The sequence below is a fragment of the Puntigrus tetrazona genome, chromosome 24 (genome assembly GCF_018831695.1).
Source record: "Puntigrus tetrazona isolate hp1 chromosome 24, ASM1883169v1, whole genome shotgun sequence".
In the NCBI taxonomy this organism is placed as follows: Eukaryota; Metazoa; Chordata; class Actinopteri; order Cypriniformes; family Cyprinidae; genus Puntigrus; species Puntigrus tetrazona.
Window position 1 is genome coordinate 8,034,956 of NC_056722.1, and position 22,913 is coordinate 8,057,868.

Below are 22,913 nucleotides of genomic sequence, written 5' to 3' on the forward strand. Positions count from 1 at the left end.
ACACACACACACACACACACACACACACACACACACACACACACACACAGAGCAACAAGTGAAAGTGTGAGAAATCCCAGTGATACTATACTACATATAAAAACCCATGGAGTCTAAAGAAAAGAACTGATCTGCAGGTCATTTAAAAACTTTATTTATTTATTAAATATAAAGTACTTTAATGCTGCAGTGAGGTTTTTTTTATAATTGTTTATAAATAATAAATAAATTATTATTGTATTTATTTTAATATATTTTATTTACTTATAAATTAGGTTACACGTAAATATGAAAGTATTGTAATGCTGTTATATTTTAATAATGTTACATTACGTTATATACAAATAGGAACAATCATTTATGTCACAAAACAAAACAAACAAATAATAGTCTGTTAATCGAAAAAAAGAGGCTTAAAATTTCTTTAGATTTCAGGGTACCACTCACCCAATTTTATTTAATGCACTGTATATAGTATAAATGCTATTTAGGTTGTTTCTGAATGACAATCAGATATAGAAATATTTCATATCTAAATCTTGCATATTTATAGAGTTGGTCGGGAATCTACCTCGAGGAGATGTCTGTTTCTCTGTATAGAAACTTTATAGAGCTACAGAAGCAGTGTGTCTCTCTCTCTCTTTCCGACTCAATTCTCTCCATTTATCTGTCTTGTATACAGCAGCGGGGGGCGTAACCAGCATGTAACTGATTACTAGACAAACCAACAATATAGGAGCGCACATATACGCACCTCCGGAGTGATTTTCCTGGAATGACACGTTACAAACCCGGAACGATGGACATAATGAACGAGGAGCAGATGGAGAACGGACTGGACTCCGACGACGATCTTCAGCCCGAGGAGATACCCGAGTACCTAAAAGACAGGAGGAGAGCCAAGTCCTTACCTGCGTATCCGGAGCAGGCGAGCCTGTACCACCAGATCTCCCAGAACTGCAGGAAGCGCGTGAAGTTCGCCGACGCGCTCGGCTTGAATCTGGCGAGCGTCAAGCACTTCAGCACCAGCGACGACCCGCAGATTCCGGCCAAGGTCTTCACCAGGCTGAAGAGCTTCCCTCTCCACAAGGAGCGGGAGTTCATGGACGACTTGTGCGTGAACATCAAGTCCTCTCTGGCTCTGGACTATCTGGTCCCGGCGTTCAAGACGCCCGTGGACACCGTTGACCTGGAGACGCGGCTGACGCGCTGCGGCGTCGCGCTGGAAAGCGTCACGGTCACGCAGTTCGATGTCCGTGGGATCATACGGGCGGCGGGTGGGAGAGAGGTCGGGGTCAGGTATACTTTCAACGACTGGCTGTCGTTCGTGGACGCGCAAGCCATCCCTGCGCCCACAGAGCAGAAGACGCGCGGAGAGCGCTTCTCCTTCACCATGTACACGCCTCCTTTCTTGGGTCCGAGCGCTGCTGTGCATTTCGCCGTCTACATGAGGGAGGACGACTCCGAGTCCTGGGACAACAACGATGGGCTGAACTACTCCCTGAAGTACCACAGCTCGTCGTCCGGCGAGACCGCGGCTTTCCACGCGGTATGAAGCGATGCGCTTTCACGCAAACCTCCACCGTCGGAAAGGTTTCATCGCTCAAGGCCGAAGGATATATTCAGTGGATCTGATGTGTCCTGGAAAGGGTTTCCTTCATCATTTAGTCACCCTCGCGTTGTTCCGAACCCATTTGATGTATTTTTTTGGTGGAAAGATATTTTGCAGAATGTCCGAGCTGCTCACAAAAAGTGGCCGAGGGCCCCAAAACCACAGAAGTGCTATAAATGTGGTTCACACGTCCTGTCCTTTTGTGTAAGGCATATATATTTACAAAAAGTTATTATTATTTGCTGAAAGTCTAAAAATCGCAGCCTTTTTTACGTTAATAGCATCCATGGCGATATGCCTCCAGACACATAGAGCCAATGAAATTTCACACTTTAGACAATGCAATGCAGATATTGGAGCTACGGAGGAGGAGCCGATTTTCAGCGCGTAAATTAATTTGAGAACTCTCTTTGGGCTGCTATGCGTTTTTGCTGAACGGAAAAGAGCAGCGTGGACATTCTGATAAAATTCTAATTTTGTGTTCCGCAGAAGCAAGAAAATCATTGAATCGTTGAAACGACGGGATGAGTGAATGATGAAAGAATCATTTTTTTTGTATACCGAAATGATGCAGGGAATCACACACACGTTACTTTAAGCCGGCTTTCTTTCACAAACGAGTCAAGCCGTTTATTAATAATGCAAAATGTGCTGTATCTATCCTGGCTGGCCGCACAATTACTGACACCGAAGCCGTCTGGAACGAAGAGGCTCATCACGGAGAAAATAACACAGCGATGCGTTTATGGACAATCGGCATCTCCACTTGGGATCTGAGAGCGTTCACCAATAAACTCTGAATTATGACATAGAAATGTATTGTAACATTAACCGCAAGCGATGTGAGGCATTAAAGCAAAATGTTTAGAGTTCCCTCGGTGTGAGGACAGAGGCCAGCAGTCCGTTATACGTCTATATGTACACATATGAGATAAACCATGTCATTTTAACCAAAGTCCAGCTTTGCTGCAGGTTCTTCAAAGCGTTGTGTGCTCCGTGCATCTGTTTGTCTGCGAGCGACGCGGAGGGAAGAAGGTCTTCTGTTGCGCAATACGCAAATGTTTGTTTGAAAACATGCAAATATTCTTTACATTTAGCGGCTGGGATCACACTCAACACGTGATGCTTCACGACTGCAATGTTACTGCGTGTAACCGTTTCCTTTTTTCAGACACAACAGTGCCAGGATGAAATGACGGCCGCTGAGACGCACTTCGAATCTCTTCAGATCTATAGTGTGCATGTTTTCAATTTGTATTTGCACGTAGGAGATCTGCACAATGCAATAAACCAAAGCAAAACTGTCAGTGAAAAACACACGTTGTGGTCATGAAGTGGATATCAAGGCCGGCGGCACAGATTTGTTAATTAAACGACTCGAGTAAATAATTCTTCGATTGCAATACACATGAATAGCCTAATGGTTTCATCATTTATCATTTACAAGATGAAGGCATAACCTGGGAAAATGTGTTACGTCTTAAGGGTATTTTTAAGCTACTAAATGTAGCAAAACTAATAGTAAACCGGATGAAAACATGCTTAAACGTTGGTATATAATATATAATGACTACAAATTTTTATAGTGTTCTTTTATATGTTGCTTGAAAATACCAAGTCTAAATAAAATCCGACCTCCTCGTCTTCAAGATGCACATCTTTGAGATCAAAGTAGATCACCCGCAAGATTTGTGTGCAATGACAAAGTGTTTCTGGTAGTTTACAGCACCATTATTACCAGTTTATATGTGTCGTATTACAAACTTTAGCAGATCTATCAATATAATAAGAGACAGACAGCAAAAAAACCTCATGCACGCTGTAAATAAGACAATTTTATACCATTTTAAAAATGGTGCATTTGCCTCCTTGAGTCTTGTTTTAATTCTCTCTAATGCAGGTTTCTTCTGTTAACGGTATGAATGCATGCAGTTTCCTTCAGATCTCTGTTTACATGCATGGAGAGAACATAAGACTTTTACCAAAACCGCTTGCTGCTGCTATCCACACTGTGTTCGAAGGCGTTGGGTAATGTGATCTTTATACCTGTCAGCCTTTACTAGGCCATCGATGACTGAAAACTAACAGAATGGGCTATTTTTAACCGCTCGGCCTTGTCAGGCACCTTTACCCTCTGTGAAACCAACCTTTAAGGAACGGATCGATGGGAAAACCCACGCAAAATGTAACTGACATTTATTTATTGTAACGTTGACCGCAAAAGCATGAAAAATACTACATTATGTACAATTATATCTCATTTCGTGGCACGCAGAATCGTAAAGCCATCAAGACCGGCCTGATGCAGATGTTTGAAGACGAGACTCGAAGATAGACAGAAGACCCTCAACCCCCGAGAAGACACAGGAAATAAACACCCGGCCGTCGCTGCTACGCCACATCAGTCGCTCTTATTGTCCTCCTGTTCCACGACCGTCTTCTGGATCTCAAACATCTTCCCTATGCACACCTGTGGAGAAAAGGATTAGATACTTCATCGGTACAGCAGTAACCGAATAAATGTTTCTTTCTTGCCAGTAAATGTTGGAGAGAAAACCTTTCAATTCATTTAAAAAAAAAAAATCATCAGAAGCGCAATCATTTTCGTTTGATATTATTTGGTTCGCATAAAATTATTTGTTGTATATTTATGCATTCTGAAGCGCATTCTTCATCTTCATTGTATTCTATAAAAATTTAAATAATAAAAAAAAGTTGCACTGCCTGATAAATCACACTCATTGAAAAAAAAAAAAAAAAAAATATATATATATATATATATATATATATATATATATATATATTCAAAATAAAATAAAATAATTCACCCCTGGGTCATTCAGGATGTGGAGTTTCTTTCTTCTTCAGGACAGATTTGAAGAAATGTAGCAATCCGTCACTTGCTCACCGATGGATGCTTTGCAGTGAATGGGTGCCGTCAAGAGTCCAGCTAATAAAAACACATGCTTTTTTTAGTTTAGCAAAACTGGAAGCCAGACCCATAAAATGTAGAAATGGCTGAGCCCACTCTTACAGGAAGAAAAAGGTGGATAGCACTAGAAAATATTTTCTACCGTTAATAAACTTGGTATATTAGTCTGATTGGGGCTTAAATGGCACTCAAAACAATCACTGTCAGTAGAAAACTACTTTAAAAGGTGCCTTTAAAGAGAACATTAAAAAGAACAGTAATATATCTTCAACTTTAATCCTTTAGAAACTAGTTTTGGCTTGTGTTTGGTAAATGGTGCTTGATCAATGCTAATTTCTTGGTCTCTCAACTTTTATTATTAAATTTTTTTTCATGTTAAAAAAAAGTCTTGATGGATTAGTTCCTTAAAAATGCAGCTTTTCACTTCACAAGATGTAACTGATGGACCGGAGTGCTGTGGATTACTGAGATGTTTTTATCAGCTGTTTGGACTCTCTTTCTGACGGCACCCATTCGCTGCAGAAGATAAGTGATGGAATGATATATTTCTCTAAATCTGATGAAGAAACAAACCCATCTACAACTTGGATGGCTTTTACCTTGCCAACTCCTATATATATATATATATATATATATATATATAAAAACACAAACAATGTATTCAGCATCTATTACTTTTTGTACCTAAAAAACCCTATTTAACCTATTAACACCCCTCCAAACAGTTCTTCTGAACCTTCAGGACAACCGAGAGGAACTTCACAGCAATAGAGTTGAACAAGATGGTGCTGAATGGCAGAATGCACGTAATATCAGAGCAATTGTGTTAAAAAAGTGCACTAAAGTCCAAAGAATATGTTGTAATCTTTGTTTGTCCATGTTTTTCAGCAGTCCTGATAGAGGTCAGCAGCAGGCTAAATCAATACCGAACAGAGATGCGGTCTGAACAAGATGAACAAGGACACATCCATCACCGGCGCTGCAGGACGGTACAAACTGATCACACCGTCCGAGACTAAGCCTGATCAGTACCTGGGGAAGACATGCTGTTGGAAACGTCTTGTAGAAAGTAATGGTTGAACAATGAGAGTTTTTCCTTCTCTAACACTGGTACCAGTAACAGAGAGAGCGGATGAAGCCCGTCGTCAGGAATCAGACGAGGCATCGGATACCGATAATGAAGATACGAAGAATAACTAACAACAGAAATTGCAAAACTGAAATGCTGAAATTAAATCCCTTAAAATTCACAAAATAAACATTGAATATTGTGAACCAGTTTCTGCTTTCAGACCATTGTTGAATATGCTAAAAGTTAAATACTTAAAATTTAGCAATGGGGTCCAAAATTCAAAGAGAGGCAACATAAGAAAAAAAATTAAAATAAATAAGGAAGGTGTAAATATGTAAATGTAGTTAACAAAATATTTTTAGCAAATAACAAACATTTTTATTATTATTAATAATAGTAGTAATAAGTAGAAAAGTAAAAGTAAATATTTTCTAGATCATTAAAAAAATTATATATATATATATATATATATATATATATACACATATATATATATATATTGTATTTTCACACACATATATATAAATATATATATATATATATATATATATATTTATAATAATTATTTTCTATTTTTCCTCGCCCTGCATAAATATATATAAACATATATATAAATATATATATAAAATATGATAAAAAATTTTTTAAAATAAACTTTATTTTATCACGTAAAGATTTAGCCTACATATTGATCTGTAACACGTCAGTATGTTTATCATGTTGACTCTCACGCAGGTCGGTCTCAACTGATTCTGGCTGTACAGTATCTGTGACTCTCAGCAGGAGCGTAATCTTTCTCTAATTATCCCCTCGTGTTAAATTTGTCGACAGAGTGCAGAAAGAGTCTTCTCCAGAAAGACCGCAGGCCTCCTCCACCACGCTTCGTCTGAACGCACGGCTGCTCTGTTAGAGACGTCTCAAAAAGAGTCAGGAAAGTGGCTTATGAAGACCATGCGGCAAAAAGATGCAAGGTGGGCGAAGGAGCTGCACGTGTTCATTTTTCATAGCGATGGCTCAGCACAGAGGAACATTAAGATCCATCTGAGAGCGCGGGCGGCCCTCTGTGAACATCCCCGCGTCCCTGTGACACGCACCATCTGTCAACTTCAGCCGCTGTCCCGCTGTCTCCTGTCCATAACCTCTCTTTAAAGCAGAGGAGAGCGCTGGATCTCGAGGGAGCGCCGCCAGATGACTGATGGGATGACCGGGAGCCAGGGGCCAAGCGGACGAGTCAAGCGGACAGCTGCTTTAAATGAAGTCAAGTTTTAATAAGTACTACGTCAGACCGATGTTGGTGTGAACCACGCTAACACTAAACACTCTCAGAAAAAAAGGTACAATCAATGTAAAAAAGTCCTCATGTACCCTTACCTCATTGTACCCATTTACCCAACCTTAATAGTGCATATTAGCACCTAAAGTGTACATATACATCTATCAATCAATCTATATCCATCCATCCATCCATCTATATGTAGTTGGCTTTAGATTAAATTAGATTTCCCAGCGAAACACAACAGAACATTTATTAATTCATTTGTCAAATTGGGCTACAAATTCAAGTGCAAACTCCCATTTTCTTTCCTTTTCTTTTCTTTCTACTGTATATATATATATATATATATATATATATATATATATATATACACATACATACATACACACACACAGTATATATATATATATATATATATATATATATATATATATATATATAAAAAAATAAATAAATAAAATAATAATTTTTATTATTTAAATAATAATAAAAAAATTCTACAAATTAATTAAGACAAAAAAAACAAGACAAATCTATATTTAAATGATATCAATAAACAGCAAACATTTCTGGTATTTCTGAAGGGTGTGAGTGTAAAAGTGTGCAGAGGCTTTTCTCTAAGAAAATACATACTTACTACACTTACTACATTTAAGAATAATAATAATATTTAAATGCGTTCAGGACTCTGAACAGCCTTGCTTTCTTGATGAAGTGAAGAGGACAGCGTGACTTTCTTGTGTTTTGTCATCACAGCTCTTTCTGTTTGGCCTGACATCAGCAGGGCATGCTGGGTACATCACCCTCCAGAGAGACACCTGTGCAAGCTCATCCGGCTCAGACGTCATCAGGACCTGACCCACGGCTGACCTCCTAGCGGCTCACGGGATACACTGGATGTTTCACACATTTAATGTTTGATTTTTATTTGCTGAGATCCAAATTAAACAAAAAAAAGCCATAAAACCATAAAAATAACCCAAAAAGTTATTTCGTTTTGAGTATATAATAATAATATTCATTATTACATTTTACAGCTACATAAAAAAAAATCGTATTAAATAACATATTGTTGGCCTCCTGGTGCAATGCTTTTTAGATAATCAAAAATATAATTTTTTACAGCATTGCATACATTTTTTTGAACATATTGAATAAAATAATATTGTTTTATTATAAGTATAATGGTATTATTATTATTATATCACTATCTATTCTAATTCTATTTTATATGTCTTCTTTTAATTAATTAATTTAGATATATATAAAATTAAATTAATTTTATTTATATAAAAGCATCCGCTAAATTCCTAAAACGGACTCTTGTAGGGCGCCTGCTAGATGACGAAAAGTAATTATTATTATTATATTATAAAAATATGATCATTATTAATATAATTACAATTATGCCAGGTAAGATAACGTTATATTCTCCTTCAATCACCCTGCTTTTGAGATATATCAGTATAAATGCCACTGAAAAAGGTAACTAAAATAAAACTGTATTTTATAAAAATATATTTACATTCATATATAATAATTATGTATTAATATTACTAACAATAATAATTATATAAATATATATATATATATATATATATATATATATATATATATATATATATACACATACATACACACACACACCCATATATATGTACGACTATGGCCAATAGCTGATTATATACATATATATATAGAGAGAGAGAGAGAGAGAGAGAGAGATAGTCTTAACAACCTAATACTAATATATGGTCCAGTTGGCCGAGTTTGAGAAGGTCAAAGCTGAATAGTTTAATCTTGATTGTCACGTGTGCACTATTTTGCTGCTCATATTTGAATGTATTGAGAAATCTTGACGTGAGAGGAGAGCGTACGAGCATCCACACACACACGTCAATCAAGTCCTGACTCCTCGAGTCCATCCTAGACGACGGCTTCGGCTTCCTTCAACCAGCACACACTCTTGAAGGCTCCTCGGAGGAGGCCGGCGTCTATATTTGCGCTCCCGGTAGGTTTTGGCGGCAGATGTTTTCACAGAATTTCAAAGACAGCGCAACAGCTGCCTGTTTGTCAAAGATGGGGGATTCTGGGAGATTACAGCTGGCTGTCCTATACGTTTGAGAACCGAACCTAAATACGGCCAGATGGTGCTAATGCACGCAAAGCTTCGGGATGGATGCTACGCGCGGAGCCACAGGTGAGTGTTTTCATGACATTAAGGAGAGAGAGAGGTGCCAAAGCAAACATGCGGACGTTCATGAATGGGTCGTTTCTCAGAAAACAGAAATAAATCACGAAGAGCCTGACGCAGGGCTATCGAGGCTCTCTTGCTAATCAAACACACCTGAACCAGGAAGCAAAGGATAAACGTTCACTTCAAACGGCATGAGGATAAATCATATCAATATTTCACTTCACAGTAGGAGCAGAAGGGAAAAAATTGCTACCCGTCTCGGGTAAACACAGAATTATAGGAATTTTGACTAAAATTAACTAAAGTCGAGAATGGCATTATTCATTCACTCAGCTATTTTTAGCTTTTATGCATGTTGTCTATCTTTTTTTTTTTCCATAAAAGTCCATAAAATGCATGAGATGATATGGCTTCAATGCATTTCTCAGGAATACAGTTAAACATAAACATCTGATATTATAAATTAAATTGTATATGTCGGCTTGGCCCTTATCTACACGGATTAATGAAACCTTTGCCTTCCACTCTGGCACACTACCGTTTAAAACACGGAAGAAATGAATAAACTGCTTGTAAATGAGTGAACAGCGTGAGAGTGTGTTCTTCCAGAAGGATCCACTAGAGGGCAGCAGCAGCTAAACCTCGACTGCACACAGCAGCACATGCACAGGGGGCGTGTCCTCCACTAGCCGAGGGGGCGGGGCTTTCGAAAAGTGACATGGCGGCTCTCTCGGCCAATCGGAGCGCAGCAGCCACTGCCTCATGTTAATTGATGCGGCTGCAGCAGGCACCCCATTGTTGGGATGTCACACTGCAGAATCCCAGTCACACACACACACACGCACACTACAGAGGTGTCACACGGCTCTTTTTTCATTCTGTGGATCAACTGCAGACACTGCAGAAAAACTGTGGTCGCCGTACGCTGGAAATGACAATGAAACCCTTACACGGATAGCTAGTCCTTAAGGGAATGCAGATGTGCGGCGACTAGCCTGCGACTAGACCGGCCCGCGCACAGTTAACGCTGCAGATAATAAAACATCTCGCAGGGAAAGGTTAACGAGTGCAAAGACGGGACCGCGGGTTCAAATTAAACTTCTGCTGCAAACGTTAGATATTTCCCACCGTGCCCTTTAGCAAACAGAGCGTTAAAAAGGAAGCAAGGATGAGCCAGGATTTCAAAGTCGGGTCACAACGACCTCCAAAACGATTCCAGGATCAGATCTACTGCGATATTTCCAATCCACTCCCAACACGCGGGGTTGTCCGGAGATGCATCTGAGCACAGCGAATGACGAATTCTACCCCAGAGTGCACTGGGGTTTTCTAGTAAAGTAGACGGGGCACCTGAAGGGCATTTGAGTGACATCTGTTTGTGTGTTTAACCCTATAAAGCCCGTGTCGCATTCGATATGCACATTTCTAAGGTTCCTAAATGATCAACACGATCAAAACGCGGCAGTTAAACCTGCTGTTCACAATCTGATTGACAGTTTATCGTTTGCACTATTAGCATGTGTATATCACTGGTATACTGACTGTATATTAGTACTTAAAAAGCACAAATTAATGCCTTTTTCAGCATATTTTAGATCCCTTCATTCTAACGCAAACGCACACTTAACAACTAGCTAACTAACTATTAATAAATCAGGACTTTGTTTGAATTAGGTTAAAACTGTAGCGAGAATTGGTTCCCGCATGAAACTGGGAGCTTTTAGTCTACAGTAATTGTACTTTCCCTTTCAGCTTGTTTAATGTTTTTTCAACAAAAAAAAAATACTTTAATTAGAACTTTTGGTAACACTTTACTTTAAGGTGTCCATAATAATTAAACATTAATTACCTAGTAAATACTTAGTAGTAGCCATTGTACTTACATAAAACAAAATGTGCTTACCATGTAGCTTAGTTATGGAAGAGTTTGTACTTACAGTGTGTTATTATGTAGATGTAACAGGCTGTTACACATTTGTAACAGACTGAATCTGTTACGCAGCTACATATGTAACCAAATGATTGTCACATATGTGCTTAAATACATGTAACACCTTTCTAATTATATTAAAATTGCTTAGGTACATAAGTGTACATAAGTACACAGCCATGAGCTACTTAAAATAAAGCGTAACAAGACTGTACTTAAGCGTACTTTATGTGTATCAGTACTGTGCACCTTATCTAGCTGCACTTTAGTTTGAATTAACTTTAGCACACGGCTTAAATACATGCAACACCTTTCTAATTTCATTGAAATTGCATAGAAGTACACAGGCATAAGCTACTTAAAATAAAGTGTAACAAGACTGTACTTAAGCGTAATTCCTGTGTAACAGACTCAGTGTGTAACACGTGTAACAATATCTGACTGTTACATCTATATTATAACAAACTGTAATTACAGGCCGTTCTATAACTTAGTTACATGATAAGAACTTTTTATTTCACGACGACTAAGTGCCTAATTATTATGACAACTTAAAATAAAGTATTACTTAACTTCAATATTGTTATATGCTTTAAGATTTCCATATAAACACTTATTGGACGGAATTAGCTTGGCTTTACTTGATTATATTATTATAAAAAAAAAGTCTCTAATCTGATCAGGGTGTTTGAAGAACGTTTGTTTCCCGAAGTTTTACTTTCATCGTTTCTCAGCGGTTTAATGATCTTCCCAGGCCTTCAAAACATCTCACGTATTTTGAGAAACGCTTATATGAACGTTTCTCTCTGAATCATTATTGCACTGCAATGGACTGTACGTTTTAATCATCAAACAAAGTGTTGAAATGTCCTGATTGTTGAGAGATATAGGCCCGGTTTCACAGACAGGGCTTAGGTCACAGGTCAAATTAAACATTTAAGCAGCTTTTATGAATATGTATTTAATAATAATACTAACAACATCACTGGTGTGCATCACAGTTAATGCAAAACAATGTATCTGACATTTTAAGATCGCTCAAGTCCAAGTTTCTTTCAGTTGAAATAGCAGATATGAAATTTAGACTAGGCTTAAGCCTTCTCTGTGAAACCAGGGAATAGAGATACAGATATTAAAACGTCATACTTTTTTGCCAAATAATTATGAGCTTTTGCACAGTTTGGGCTCTGGATAAAAATGACTATTTTCCCTCCATATTTACATTATATGAGCCATAAACACGTTTTAGTCAACACAAAACAAACATGCTATCTGTTAAGTTTAGGCGTGTATTAATGGAGGTAAAATAGTGTCACGTCATGCAGTCAGCTAAGAGTGACAGCTGGTCCCTAAACTAAAGTGCGTCCCAATAACTACAGCATTTCTAAAAAAATGAGATTTCTCAGGCGTTACGGGTTAAGGAAGTTATTTTTATCGTACACTTATTATCAAACACCCTGCGAGAGACGTGATGGCGCGCGTTTGGCAGGTACGGGTTACTGTGGAAACGGCGGCGGCCAGGAATAAACCTGCGAATGTGGGAATGTGGAGTCTGTTCAAATCCTCTGGCTCTTCGAGCGAAAAACCCTGGCTCTCTCGACGGTGGGCGTTGGGTATGGCGCCGCCGGGACGCTCCTAGCAGACGCCTCCCCTGTCCTTGTTAGGCATTACCAGCCATTAATGAAGCGCTCAGAGCGCCGTACGAGCGGGACGCTGGAAATTAAGGGATGACAGACGTGAGGGGAGGGTGTTTGGCGTCAAGGACTCAACGAGCTTGAGTAAATTAAAGCAAACATTTTGCCTCCTACTGAAATTTTCAAAGGCATAAACAGACCCCGAAGTAAAAAAAACGAGCGAGAGAGACGGGGAGAAAGATTATATCCAGCTGTCTCCTCGTATCTTCTCCGTCTTTCTTCAGAAAGATCTTCCCCCTTTCACATTTGCATTTCGGTAGCGCTTCGTGTCAATTCTCTCGACCTCCATCACCTTCCGCATCACCGTGTTTCTGCACAGGCTGCTTGAAAATTCAGTTTGTTGAACAGAACTGTTCTCCCAAAAATTAAAATGATGCGATCATTCGTTGACCCTCGTGTCCTTTCAAACCCGTGAAGGAGACCGCTTTCTTTCTGTGCAGCTGCAGGGAATGGAAAATGAAGCTTTCGAGAAACCCAAAGGAAGGAAACCACCATAAAAGTATCACAAAAGTCACGCGTTTGAGAAACAGAACAGTGCTGTAATTGAAAAAAATTTTAATATTAGATATGGATATTAAAATTGTTGCCACGGCAACAAAAAAAAAAAAAAAAAGCTGAAATACAAAAGGTAAGACAAAAAAAAGACAAAAGCACAAAACATTGAAATTAATAGTAAAGCAAAAACAAAAGAAAAACAAATTAACCAATTTAAATGTTTTCATAATATTTAAAATGACTAAAACTAGCTAAATATAAATAAAATACAACTGGTTAAATATGAATAAACAATTAAGAAACAGCGGAAGCACATTACTGAAATTTACACAAAAAGACAACTGAGAATAAAAAGCAATTCAAAAAAATAAAAAAAAATCAGTTGTGTGTGAGTTAAAGTTAAAATAACTCGACAAAAGCACATCAAATACCAAAAAACTTAAAACATTAAAATAAAAGGCACTTTAAAATATTTCTAAATACTAAATAATCCTAAAATGACACTGCAGTGGACCAAGATTTAAGTTCAGAAAATCATAAATTGATCTGAATCATGCTCTAGTCCCTCATGAAGCTCTGGAAGGTGAACAAAGAGTCTTCAGGATTCTTCTATGTTGTTTAAAGCTCCATTCGTCATTATTTGAATGGAAAGTAATGACGAGCGCAGACGTCAAAGCATCTCGTTTTGAAAGTCATACAGGTTTGCGCCAATGTCAGGGTGAGTAAACGGACACGATTTTCATTTTTGAAATTCATTTGACCTCCGCTGCACAGGCGGCTTAATACGGCGAGTTTGATTAAGGTCGGCACGCGGTCGTTCCTCCTCTTCAAAGCTCTTTCGCACGTATCCGCAACCCGACACCTCCCTACAGTAACTGCAGTAACTCCTCAGAGGCTCCTGGGAGGGACGAGCAGACAATCAGCAGAAAAACTAGAGGAGAGGAGGACAGGAATCCACCCCTGAGTTTTGGCCGTTTGTCTCATCCTTCGAATATCTCGTCTAGGCATCTGTGCTCAGGGGGTCCCGGGACTGCTTCGATTACCCCCTCATCTTCAATTACAGCGGCGGTGCGGCACAGGAGGTCGTGCCCTTGAAAAAGAGATGGTGAGGGGCCGAAGGAGAAACCCTAGTCTCGGCTTCAGACGACGCAAACACAGATTTTCTTTCGCTTTTAAAAAGGTGCGAGCTCTGATGTGACTGGCTGGCTTCGCAAACGTAGTCCTGTAGCGCGGATTTTTCCTCGCGTGCGATATCGGCGTTAACGGACGTCGTTCTGGAAACTTGTCTCACACACACAAGTAGAGATCATCTGTAAACTAACAGATCCTCTTCAGTGAACGTTAGTCCAAATAGATGATAAAAACATCACTCAGTTAACATCTTGTGGAGCCAAAAGCTGTGTGTTTGTGAAAAAAAAACCCCAAATCCATCAATAAGGCATATTAACTTTAAACCATTGCTTCAGGCTAAAATATGAGTCTATGGTGCATAATGTTGACATCTAGTCTGAATCAGGTGAGAAAAATGAAGCTGTTTACAGAACAAAACTTTTGTAAATTTTGATGTTACTACAGGAGATGGGCTTTTTTACTGGAGGAAGTGTTTTGGTTTATGGAATTTTGGCCCGAAAGCAACAGTTAAAAACGAATTTGTTTTCTAAAAATGTGCATATTTTGGATTCTTAAGATATTGATTGACGGTCTTGGGTGTTGTGGATTACTGTGATGTTTTTATTTGGACTATTTGGATTCTGACGGCACCCATCCACCGCAGAGCATCCACCGATGAGACGCCGTCAGAACGCCGCGTTTCTCCAAATCTGTTGAAGAAACAAACTCATCTACATCTCGGATGGCCCGAGGGTCGAAGGCATTTTCAAACAAATAAAAATTTTAGTTTCTGTATCTCTGCGGTGTCGTTTTTTTTCTTGTTGCTTTGTTTACTTCTGTCGGTTGCATTCAGGCTTCCGAATGCACGAGCTTCAGCGTATCGCCAAGAACGAGTTTATTTTCTGCGATAATCCAAAAGCCGATAGAAAAAGAAAAGTGTTTATTGAGGGAACCGGGGCGATGCAGAAATCCGGCTGGCCTACAAAAACAACACTGCAACATCACTGTGGCGCTCCGTTTGACAATTCATCTCAGGTTAGTGCGTAATCTAGTAATTAGAGGATAACGGAGCTGAAATGCGGCTCATCAGCGAACGCCGCACGACCCCGATGCCGAAACTGCTCAAAGGTCAAATCTCGAAATCTCTCATGAAGTCGGTCTGTCTGTCAAGAAGAGGAGGATAAAGAGAGCTCATGACAGGCTGAGAGCCCCGGCGTCTCGGTGGGCCGACGCGCTCCCGTATGGCCTTCTTCACGGTTTTCTATGCGCGTGTACGTGCCTTCAGCGCTCATTACCATAGCAGTCGCTGCAGTTTAATGATGTGCCTCCACCAGCCGGCTCTCAGATGCACATCATATGAAAATGGGATTCGGAGAAACAATGCCAAAAGCCTTCGGGCTAAAAAGCCGCGTGTGGGATGAGAGCCGCCCACGCAGGCACTCTGCTGACACCCACGAGAGCACGCTCACACACACACACACACACTCATTCACAAACATATGGCAAAGAACACTTCATCACACACACAAACACACAGGCGGGTCAGAGGCTGGGAAAACTGACTTGAGTATAAAATATCCTTCTGCAGCACGACTTTTCGACTCTGCATGACCCGTTACTTTGCCAAGGCAAGCATCGCTTATAATGGTTGTTCGAACCAGGTTATGGGTCAACGTATTCCAAAATGTGTGAGTTTGAGGTCGGATACTTTTTTTTAAAATGACACTTCTATCAGGCGAGGATGCATTCAAAAAATATTAAAAGAGATGAACGATGTTACAAAGATTTCTATTTTAAATAAATCATGTTCCATTTAATTTTCCATTCATCAGAGAATCCAGAATTATAAAAAGTATCATGTTTTGCATTAAAACCGTTTTCAACATTGATAATACCTTCTTATATTATTAATAAGATATTAGATATTATATAGATTATTGTTATTAGTAGTAGTAATGCTACTGCTTCATTCATGCATGCAACATGTATTCAATCACAAACAAACAAATGAATAAATAAATACTTCTATATATAAAAACATAATATAATAAAAAAACAATGCATATGTACACACACACATACACAATATATAAATAATTTTATAGCAACAGTTTGGACAGGACCCTTTTATATTCTAACATAATAATGTGTATAAGGCATTGGTTGGGTCAATGTGGAAGAACTTGGAAGAACATATCAGCGCAGAACATTGCAACTTTTTATTTTCCGCCTGTCTTTGTACACAATATAACTATATAAATATCGAAAAATACAGAAACTCTTTGGTCGTTTTGATCACGAGATGCTACCGGTCTAATCAGATTCAATGATCTATGCTAAGCTATGCTAAAAGTGCAATCGTCAGACCCGGAGATCGGCTGAATGGATTCAAATACAGTAAAACTTAACTCATTAACTCTGGGGGAGTTAGAGAATGAGCCTATTTCCAAAAAAAGTGGAGTGTTCCTTTAAGGCCGAGACACACTAAGCCGACGCCAACCAACTAGCAGCTTCGGTAGTTTCGGACAAAAAATAACATATATATATATACGTGTGTGTGTGTGTGTGTGTGTATATATATATATATATATATATATATATATATATATATATATAATATAAAAACAGCTGTAACTCCAACATAAACTAGTCCTGATACTGCTGTGTAAACACACCAAGAAAGTCACATCAGGTCAAAACCACTCCGAGTTTACAGATTTTGCTCTCTGCTGTATAAAAAAAAGGCAGAACAGGACTACATTCTCCTCTTAACCTTCCTTTAGACATAATATACTGGGGAAAGGTCATTTGCGGGGCAGGAGTGTGTATACTGAAGCAGGTCAGTGGAAATAGGAGAGCGATTCTTCAGATCTATGAATTACTACATGTGTGTCTCTCTCAGGTCATCTGCAGGGCAAGGCCACTACTGAGGCAGAAAGCTCCTCGCGCCGGCCCCGAGGTGCGATGTGAGCGTTTCGGGAGGACACCGGCCTCATCCCATCATGCATTATGCAGTCCATGGGCTGCCTGCATTAAGCAGCCGTTTAATGCATACTGCATGAAGGCTCTGAACTGACATTCAGTAGATGTGTAGCCCTTCAGCAAGACGCCCCAAAAACTCAAACAAGACGCAATGCAAAGGAAACTAGAGGACTACAGGCTCCCTACATCACCCTAGGGCTCGTATTCCACAGCTCTGCACTGTATGTCGGGAATTGACCAATCACATTCAGACGCTTAATGAAAGCTATTATAATCTTTTAGAATAGATTATAATCTTTAATACTTAGTTATTCAAAAACAAACAAACATTTATATACTCTCAATTGTACTCTCAATTGTAAGTCGCTTTGGATAAAAGCGTCTGCAAAATGACTAAATATAAATGTAAATATACATTACACAAATAACCTCTTACGTTGGGTCTACCAAAAAGCTTTGACATTAGCATGTCACCGCAAAATAAATAAATAAATCAATAAAAAATGAGAATACTTATTTTTTATATACTTTTATTACTACTACTACTACTACTACTACTACTACTACTATTGCTGCATTTCACATAAATTAAACAATAAATGAATTTTTTTATACAGTATATTATAATACATAACTTATACATAAATATTCTATAATGTACAATATATAACAGCATATTATATAAATTGTATTACAACATACTACTACTAATATCAATATTATCATGTACATTACTTCTATTACTACACTTACCATAAAAAAATCTCAAATAAAATCATGTATTCATTTATAAACAAACTAACCAAAAAACTAGCTAACCAACCAAACAACAAACTAGCTAACCAACCAACCAACAAACTAGCTAACCAACCAACCAACTAGCTAACCAACCAACAAACCAGCAAGCCAGCCAACCAACCAACCAACTAGCTAACCAACCAACAAATCAGCCAACCAACAAACCAGCAAACCAGCCAACCAACCAAACAACTAGCTAACCAACCAACAAATCAGCCAACCAACCAACCAACCAACTACATCTTTAACTTAAATAAAACTATTTGCTATTACTACTAAGGTCTGGTCTACATTATTTCAGTTTATGCTCTGATAGTTTATAGTTTAAAAAAAGCATACTCAAATTATGTCTACATATACTAAAAGTGCCTAATTGCGGTTTCTCTGAAGCTGTCATACAGTACATTTCAGTCAAGCATCTACAGCAGCAGATGCACAAACTAACATTTGAGTGAAAACCTTCTTGTTAAGATCGTCCGTCCGTAACTGCACCACTTCAGCTGTCACGTGTTTCATTCAGACGTAATAGATGTTGTTTATATCATCCGGCCCGACTAAGCCTGTAAACTCCAAATTAAAGTCGGCCCTTCTTGCAGTGTTCTGATGAATAATGAATTATATATAAAAGCGTGCGGAAACGAGTCCCCCGTCAGCGGCTTTAACAAGCCTCTCACTCCTGCCGAGGCAGTTACCTTTAAAAGCCAACGGCATGCGGCAATGAGGCGACTGTATCAGAGACTCTCCGCAGGCCCTGCGGGACGGATGACCTTTAAAGCAGCTCCGCTTCCTTCTGTAGTCAAAGACACTCCGGCCACAGAGCAAATGACAGCAACTGGGATTTAGTGGCCTGCAAAGCTGCAACATGAAATGGAATGAAATCTGCATTGTTGCAAATTATTCTGAGGAGCATCATCTTCATGCCGGCGGGGTCTCAGTAGAACAGTACTGCTCTAATGTACCCATTATAATTGCAAATAAAAGTGTAGAGAAAGACCATTCACCCTTAGAAAATAGTACTGCAGTGATGTTATGGAACAGTGGCTATAAGTTGGAATAGTAATGAAGGGGAATCGTATTCATATACCACTGAACATAAAACACTAATAGATATTACCCATTTGAAGACCCCATGTGTAAAATATGAAATAACTTTGACACTTTTTAAAGTGAAGAAAGAAGCAGCGCATCTATCAAATAAAACATAGTTTCCAATTTTAGATATATCGATGGCTAAAGAGTGCGTAAAAGATTGTTGAATGCTTTAAAAACAATGTTCCTCGGCGTCAAATTACAAAGGCTTGGCGAATCTCATCATCCGCAGTGCATAACATCACCAAGGAGACCTTCTTTAGGTAACGGATGAGGCCGGAGACTCTCAGACGACACTCGTCATTTACCGGCACGATTTATTCTGTCATTGACATTACTAAATGGGCCCAGGAATACTTCCAGAAACCACTGTCGGTAAACACAATCCTCCGGGACATCTGCAGATGACGAGTAAAGCACTATCGTCCAAAAATGAAACCATGTAAACATGGTCTAGCAACATATGCTGCCATTCAGACGACATGTATTTCTGCAGGACAATACTGCAGATATTGAGTCCCGTGCTGAACTGGCCCGCTGCAGTCCAGATCTACAGGGAACATTTGCCACACAAGATGACGACAAACTCTTCAGCAGATGAGGTCTATATCAGGCAAGAGTGGGAGCAAATTCCAACACCAGAAACTCCAGAAACACATAACTTTGGTGCCCAGACGTCTTCAAACTGCTTTGAAAAGAAGAGGAGATGCTACCGTGGTAAACAGGCCCCCTTCCCAACTACATTGAGACCCGAAGCAGGCATCAAATCTCAGATTTTAAGCATAAAATTATAAACATTTCTCAGTTCGAAGGTGTTGTGTTCTCTGTGTTTTGCTGTGGACAGAACATTGGCTGTTTTAGTTTTAATTTTATTCAAATTTTTAAATTGTGCCAACATTTCCGGAACTATATTTGGCAAAAAAAATACAAACTTTGACGCTATGAAGTGTCTTTTGCCCCAAAATGAACATTCTGTCACAATTTCTTTCATTTCTGTTTTTTCCCCTATGGTTACTGAAGCTCCAAAAATAAAAATAATAATAATAATAATGAAGGTTTATAGTAATAAAGACAGTTTTTGTAAATTATTTAATTAAAAATACAGCGAAAAGGGCAATATTGTGAAATATTATTCCAGTTAAATGAACATAATTAAAAAAAAATATATTTTTCAGCATCATTGCTCCAATCTTCAGTGTCACGTGATCCTTCAGAAATCATTCTAATAAAATGATTTGCTGTTCAAAAAACATTAATACTAAAAACAGTGTCCTGCTTCACTTTTTGTGCAATTGGAAAGTTAGAAAGTCTAATTTTAGATAAAAAATTAAAAAGGTACACATTAGCATCCAAAGTGGTACCTAATAGGTTCAAAAGTGTACATTTTCTAAAGCTCCCGCCCCAGTGACAGCTTTTTGTGCCTTTATTTCTGAGAGTGTGTGCAGTGCTGAAAAAAAAGGCCCCTCACAAACAACACTGTAAAACACACACTCACACTGTGCATTTACACACGATACGAGGAGAAATCAAAGAAATCCCTCCTCGCACACACACACAAGGGGCGTGAGATGAATGTAATAAGGACAGCTCCTCTGCAGCACGGGAGAACGAGCAGAAAGCGTCTGGTCCTCATAGCTCATCACACTCCACACTCTCTGTTTAATTGGAGCCAGAGAAACCCAGCCGAGAGCTTTCAGAGTTTCCTCAGACGAGTAAAAAAAAAAAAACACACAGAGCGAGAGACGTGGTGATCCTCCGCTGCTGCCGCGCTAAAAATAGCCAGCCCAGATAACGGCCATTTCAATTTACATTGTTCTCACTTTTTTCCCTCCTACTGCTCTTACAAACTAACTTCTGTGAGCGCCGGGCGTTTAGTGTCTGCGAAATTTCTCTCGTTTCTCCGAGAGAGAGAGAAAGAGAGAGAGAGAGCGAGCGTTCGGGAGGGAAGTCGCTGCGTGTGACTCTGTAAGAGCAGACACATGCTTGAAGTCCCATCTTGTCGAGAGGCTGTAATCGATGAGGACTGGCAGACACGCTCCGGTCCCCGGTGAACACGAGGAGCTGACCGCATTACTGCCGGGCTAAAAGGCCACCTGATCCCTCGCGGCTCTGGAGGAGGGAAAGGCAGAGAGAGGCCTTCAGCGAAGCGAATGGAAAATAAAGACGCGAGACTCTTCCGGAAGATTCATAGAGCGGCCCTTACGCAGCAGCAATGAAGTATGTAATGTCTGACAGACTGAGAAGATCATCTCACGGGAGGATAAAAGAGAGCGAGAGCGAGAAGACGCCACGCGGCGAGTGAAAGATGATGAGAGCATGAAAACAAATGAGTGCCCACGTGAATGAGAAAAAGGACACGGGAAACACTCGTACCTTTTAGTTTTCAGGCCACGACAGACTGATACCACAAAATGAAATCGTTGTATATAAAACGTAACGATCTTCATCCAGTCCCTGACAGGGAAGTAACGCAGTATAGTGAGGGTGCTGTTCGACGTATCGCCCGTGTGCCGTGTGTGTGTTAAAGGAACACTCCACTTTTATTGGAAATAAGCTCATTCTCTAACTCCCCCGGGGTTAATAAGTTGAGTTTAGCCATTTTTTAATCCATTCAGCCGATCACTGTGTCTGACGATGGCACTTTTAGCATAGCTTAGCATAGATCATTGAATCTGATTAGACCGGTAGCATCTCATTTAAAAGTGTATTATTTTGGTTATTGGTGCTTCAAGGCTCTCTCTCTGTCTCTCTCTCTCTCTTTCTTTCTCTCTCTCTGTCTCTCTGTCTCTCTCTCTCTCTGTCTCTCTCTGTCTCTCTCTCTCTCTCTGTCTCTCTCTCTCTCTCTCTCTCTCTCTCTCTCTCTCTCTCTCTCTCTCTCTCTCTCTCTCTCTCTCTCTCTGTCTCTCTCTCTCTCTCTGTCTCTCTCTCTCTCTCTGTCTCTCTCTCTCTCTCTCTCTCTCTCTCTCTCTCTCTCTCTCTCTCTCTCTCTCTCTCTGTCTCTCTCTCTCTCTGTCTCTCTCTCTCTCTGTCTCTCTCTCTCTCTCTCTCAGTCTCTCTCTCTCAGTTTGCAGGTATGTGTGTTCAAAACAAACAAACGAGTGCTACTCGTATTTAAAAAGTAACGTGAAAGTAATCCAAAAGTAACAAAGCATTACTTTCTATAAAAAGTAACCGTTACTTTTTTAGGGAGTAACGCAATATTGCAATGCATTACTTTTAAAAGTAACTTTCCCCAACACTGGAAAACAGTAACATCATGTTCATGACGGCACACACACAACGCATTTATACTTACTCCTGATCAGGAGAGCGGGCAGTCACTAAACGGTCCTTCCAAATTAAAAAGTAATGTATTGCTTTACTAGTTACTTGGAAAAGTAGTCTGATTATACAACTTGTGTAACTTTTAATGACTGCTGGAGATAACCGAAGAACCTAGTATTGTTACGGTACCACAACAGTATTTCTACAGTACATGTCTAAAACATGCCATGATATACATTCAAAACAGTATATTGTATTCTGAAAAACATGGCTAATAACTTTTGGTACCTGGATGGACAACGGCAAATATTTGTAAGGAAAAAGAGAGAGAGATAAAGAATGATGATGAATAAAAAAGGCAGATTGAACAGTCTGTAGCTGTCTGCCTGGCAATCTCTACAAATCATTACAAAATGCCCCTCAGTTGCAGCTAATGCTCAGAGACATCCAGCACCACGAGAG

The 22,913-nt window shown here is 39.3% G+C and overlaps 2 protein-coding genes across 4 annotated transcripts in view; one reads left to right on the plus strand and one right to left on the minus strand.

Annotated features, from left to right (window-relative positions):
• The first annotated feature begins 277 nt into the window (after positions 1-277).
• ppp1r3g (protein phosphatase 1 regulatory subunit 3G) lies at positions 278-5,930 on the plus strand. 3 transcript variants are annotated; one of them, XM_043226984.1, is made up of 2 exons: positions 278-1,549; positions 5,433-5,930. In XM_043226984.1, the coding sequence occupies exons 1-2, from the start codon at positions 776-778 to the stop codon at positions 5,439-5,441; spliced, it is 783 nt and encodes a 260-aa protein (XP_043082919.1). In that variant the 5' UTR covers positions 278-775; the 3' UTR covers positions 5,442-5,930. The 3 variants fall into 3 exon arrangements, with proteins under 3 accessions (XP_043082919.1, XP_043082920.1, XP_043082917.1); XM_043226985.1 differs by having other exon boundaries at positions 5,436-5,930; XM_043226982.1 differs by lacking the exon at positions 5,433-5,930 and adding an exon at positions 3,888-4,017.
• The window catches only part of LOC122330139 (LYR motif-containing protein 4B), a 44,184-nt gene continuing 25,062 nt past the window's right edge, over positions 3,792-22,913 (minus strand). Inside the window, exon 3 of the mRNA XM_043226987.1 lies at positions 3,792-4,082. Coding sequence (XP_043082922.1) covers positions 4,014-4,082 — 69 coding nt within the window. The 3' untranslated portion in view covers positions 3,792-4,013. The remainder of the gene's footprint in view (positions 4,083-22,913) is intronic.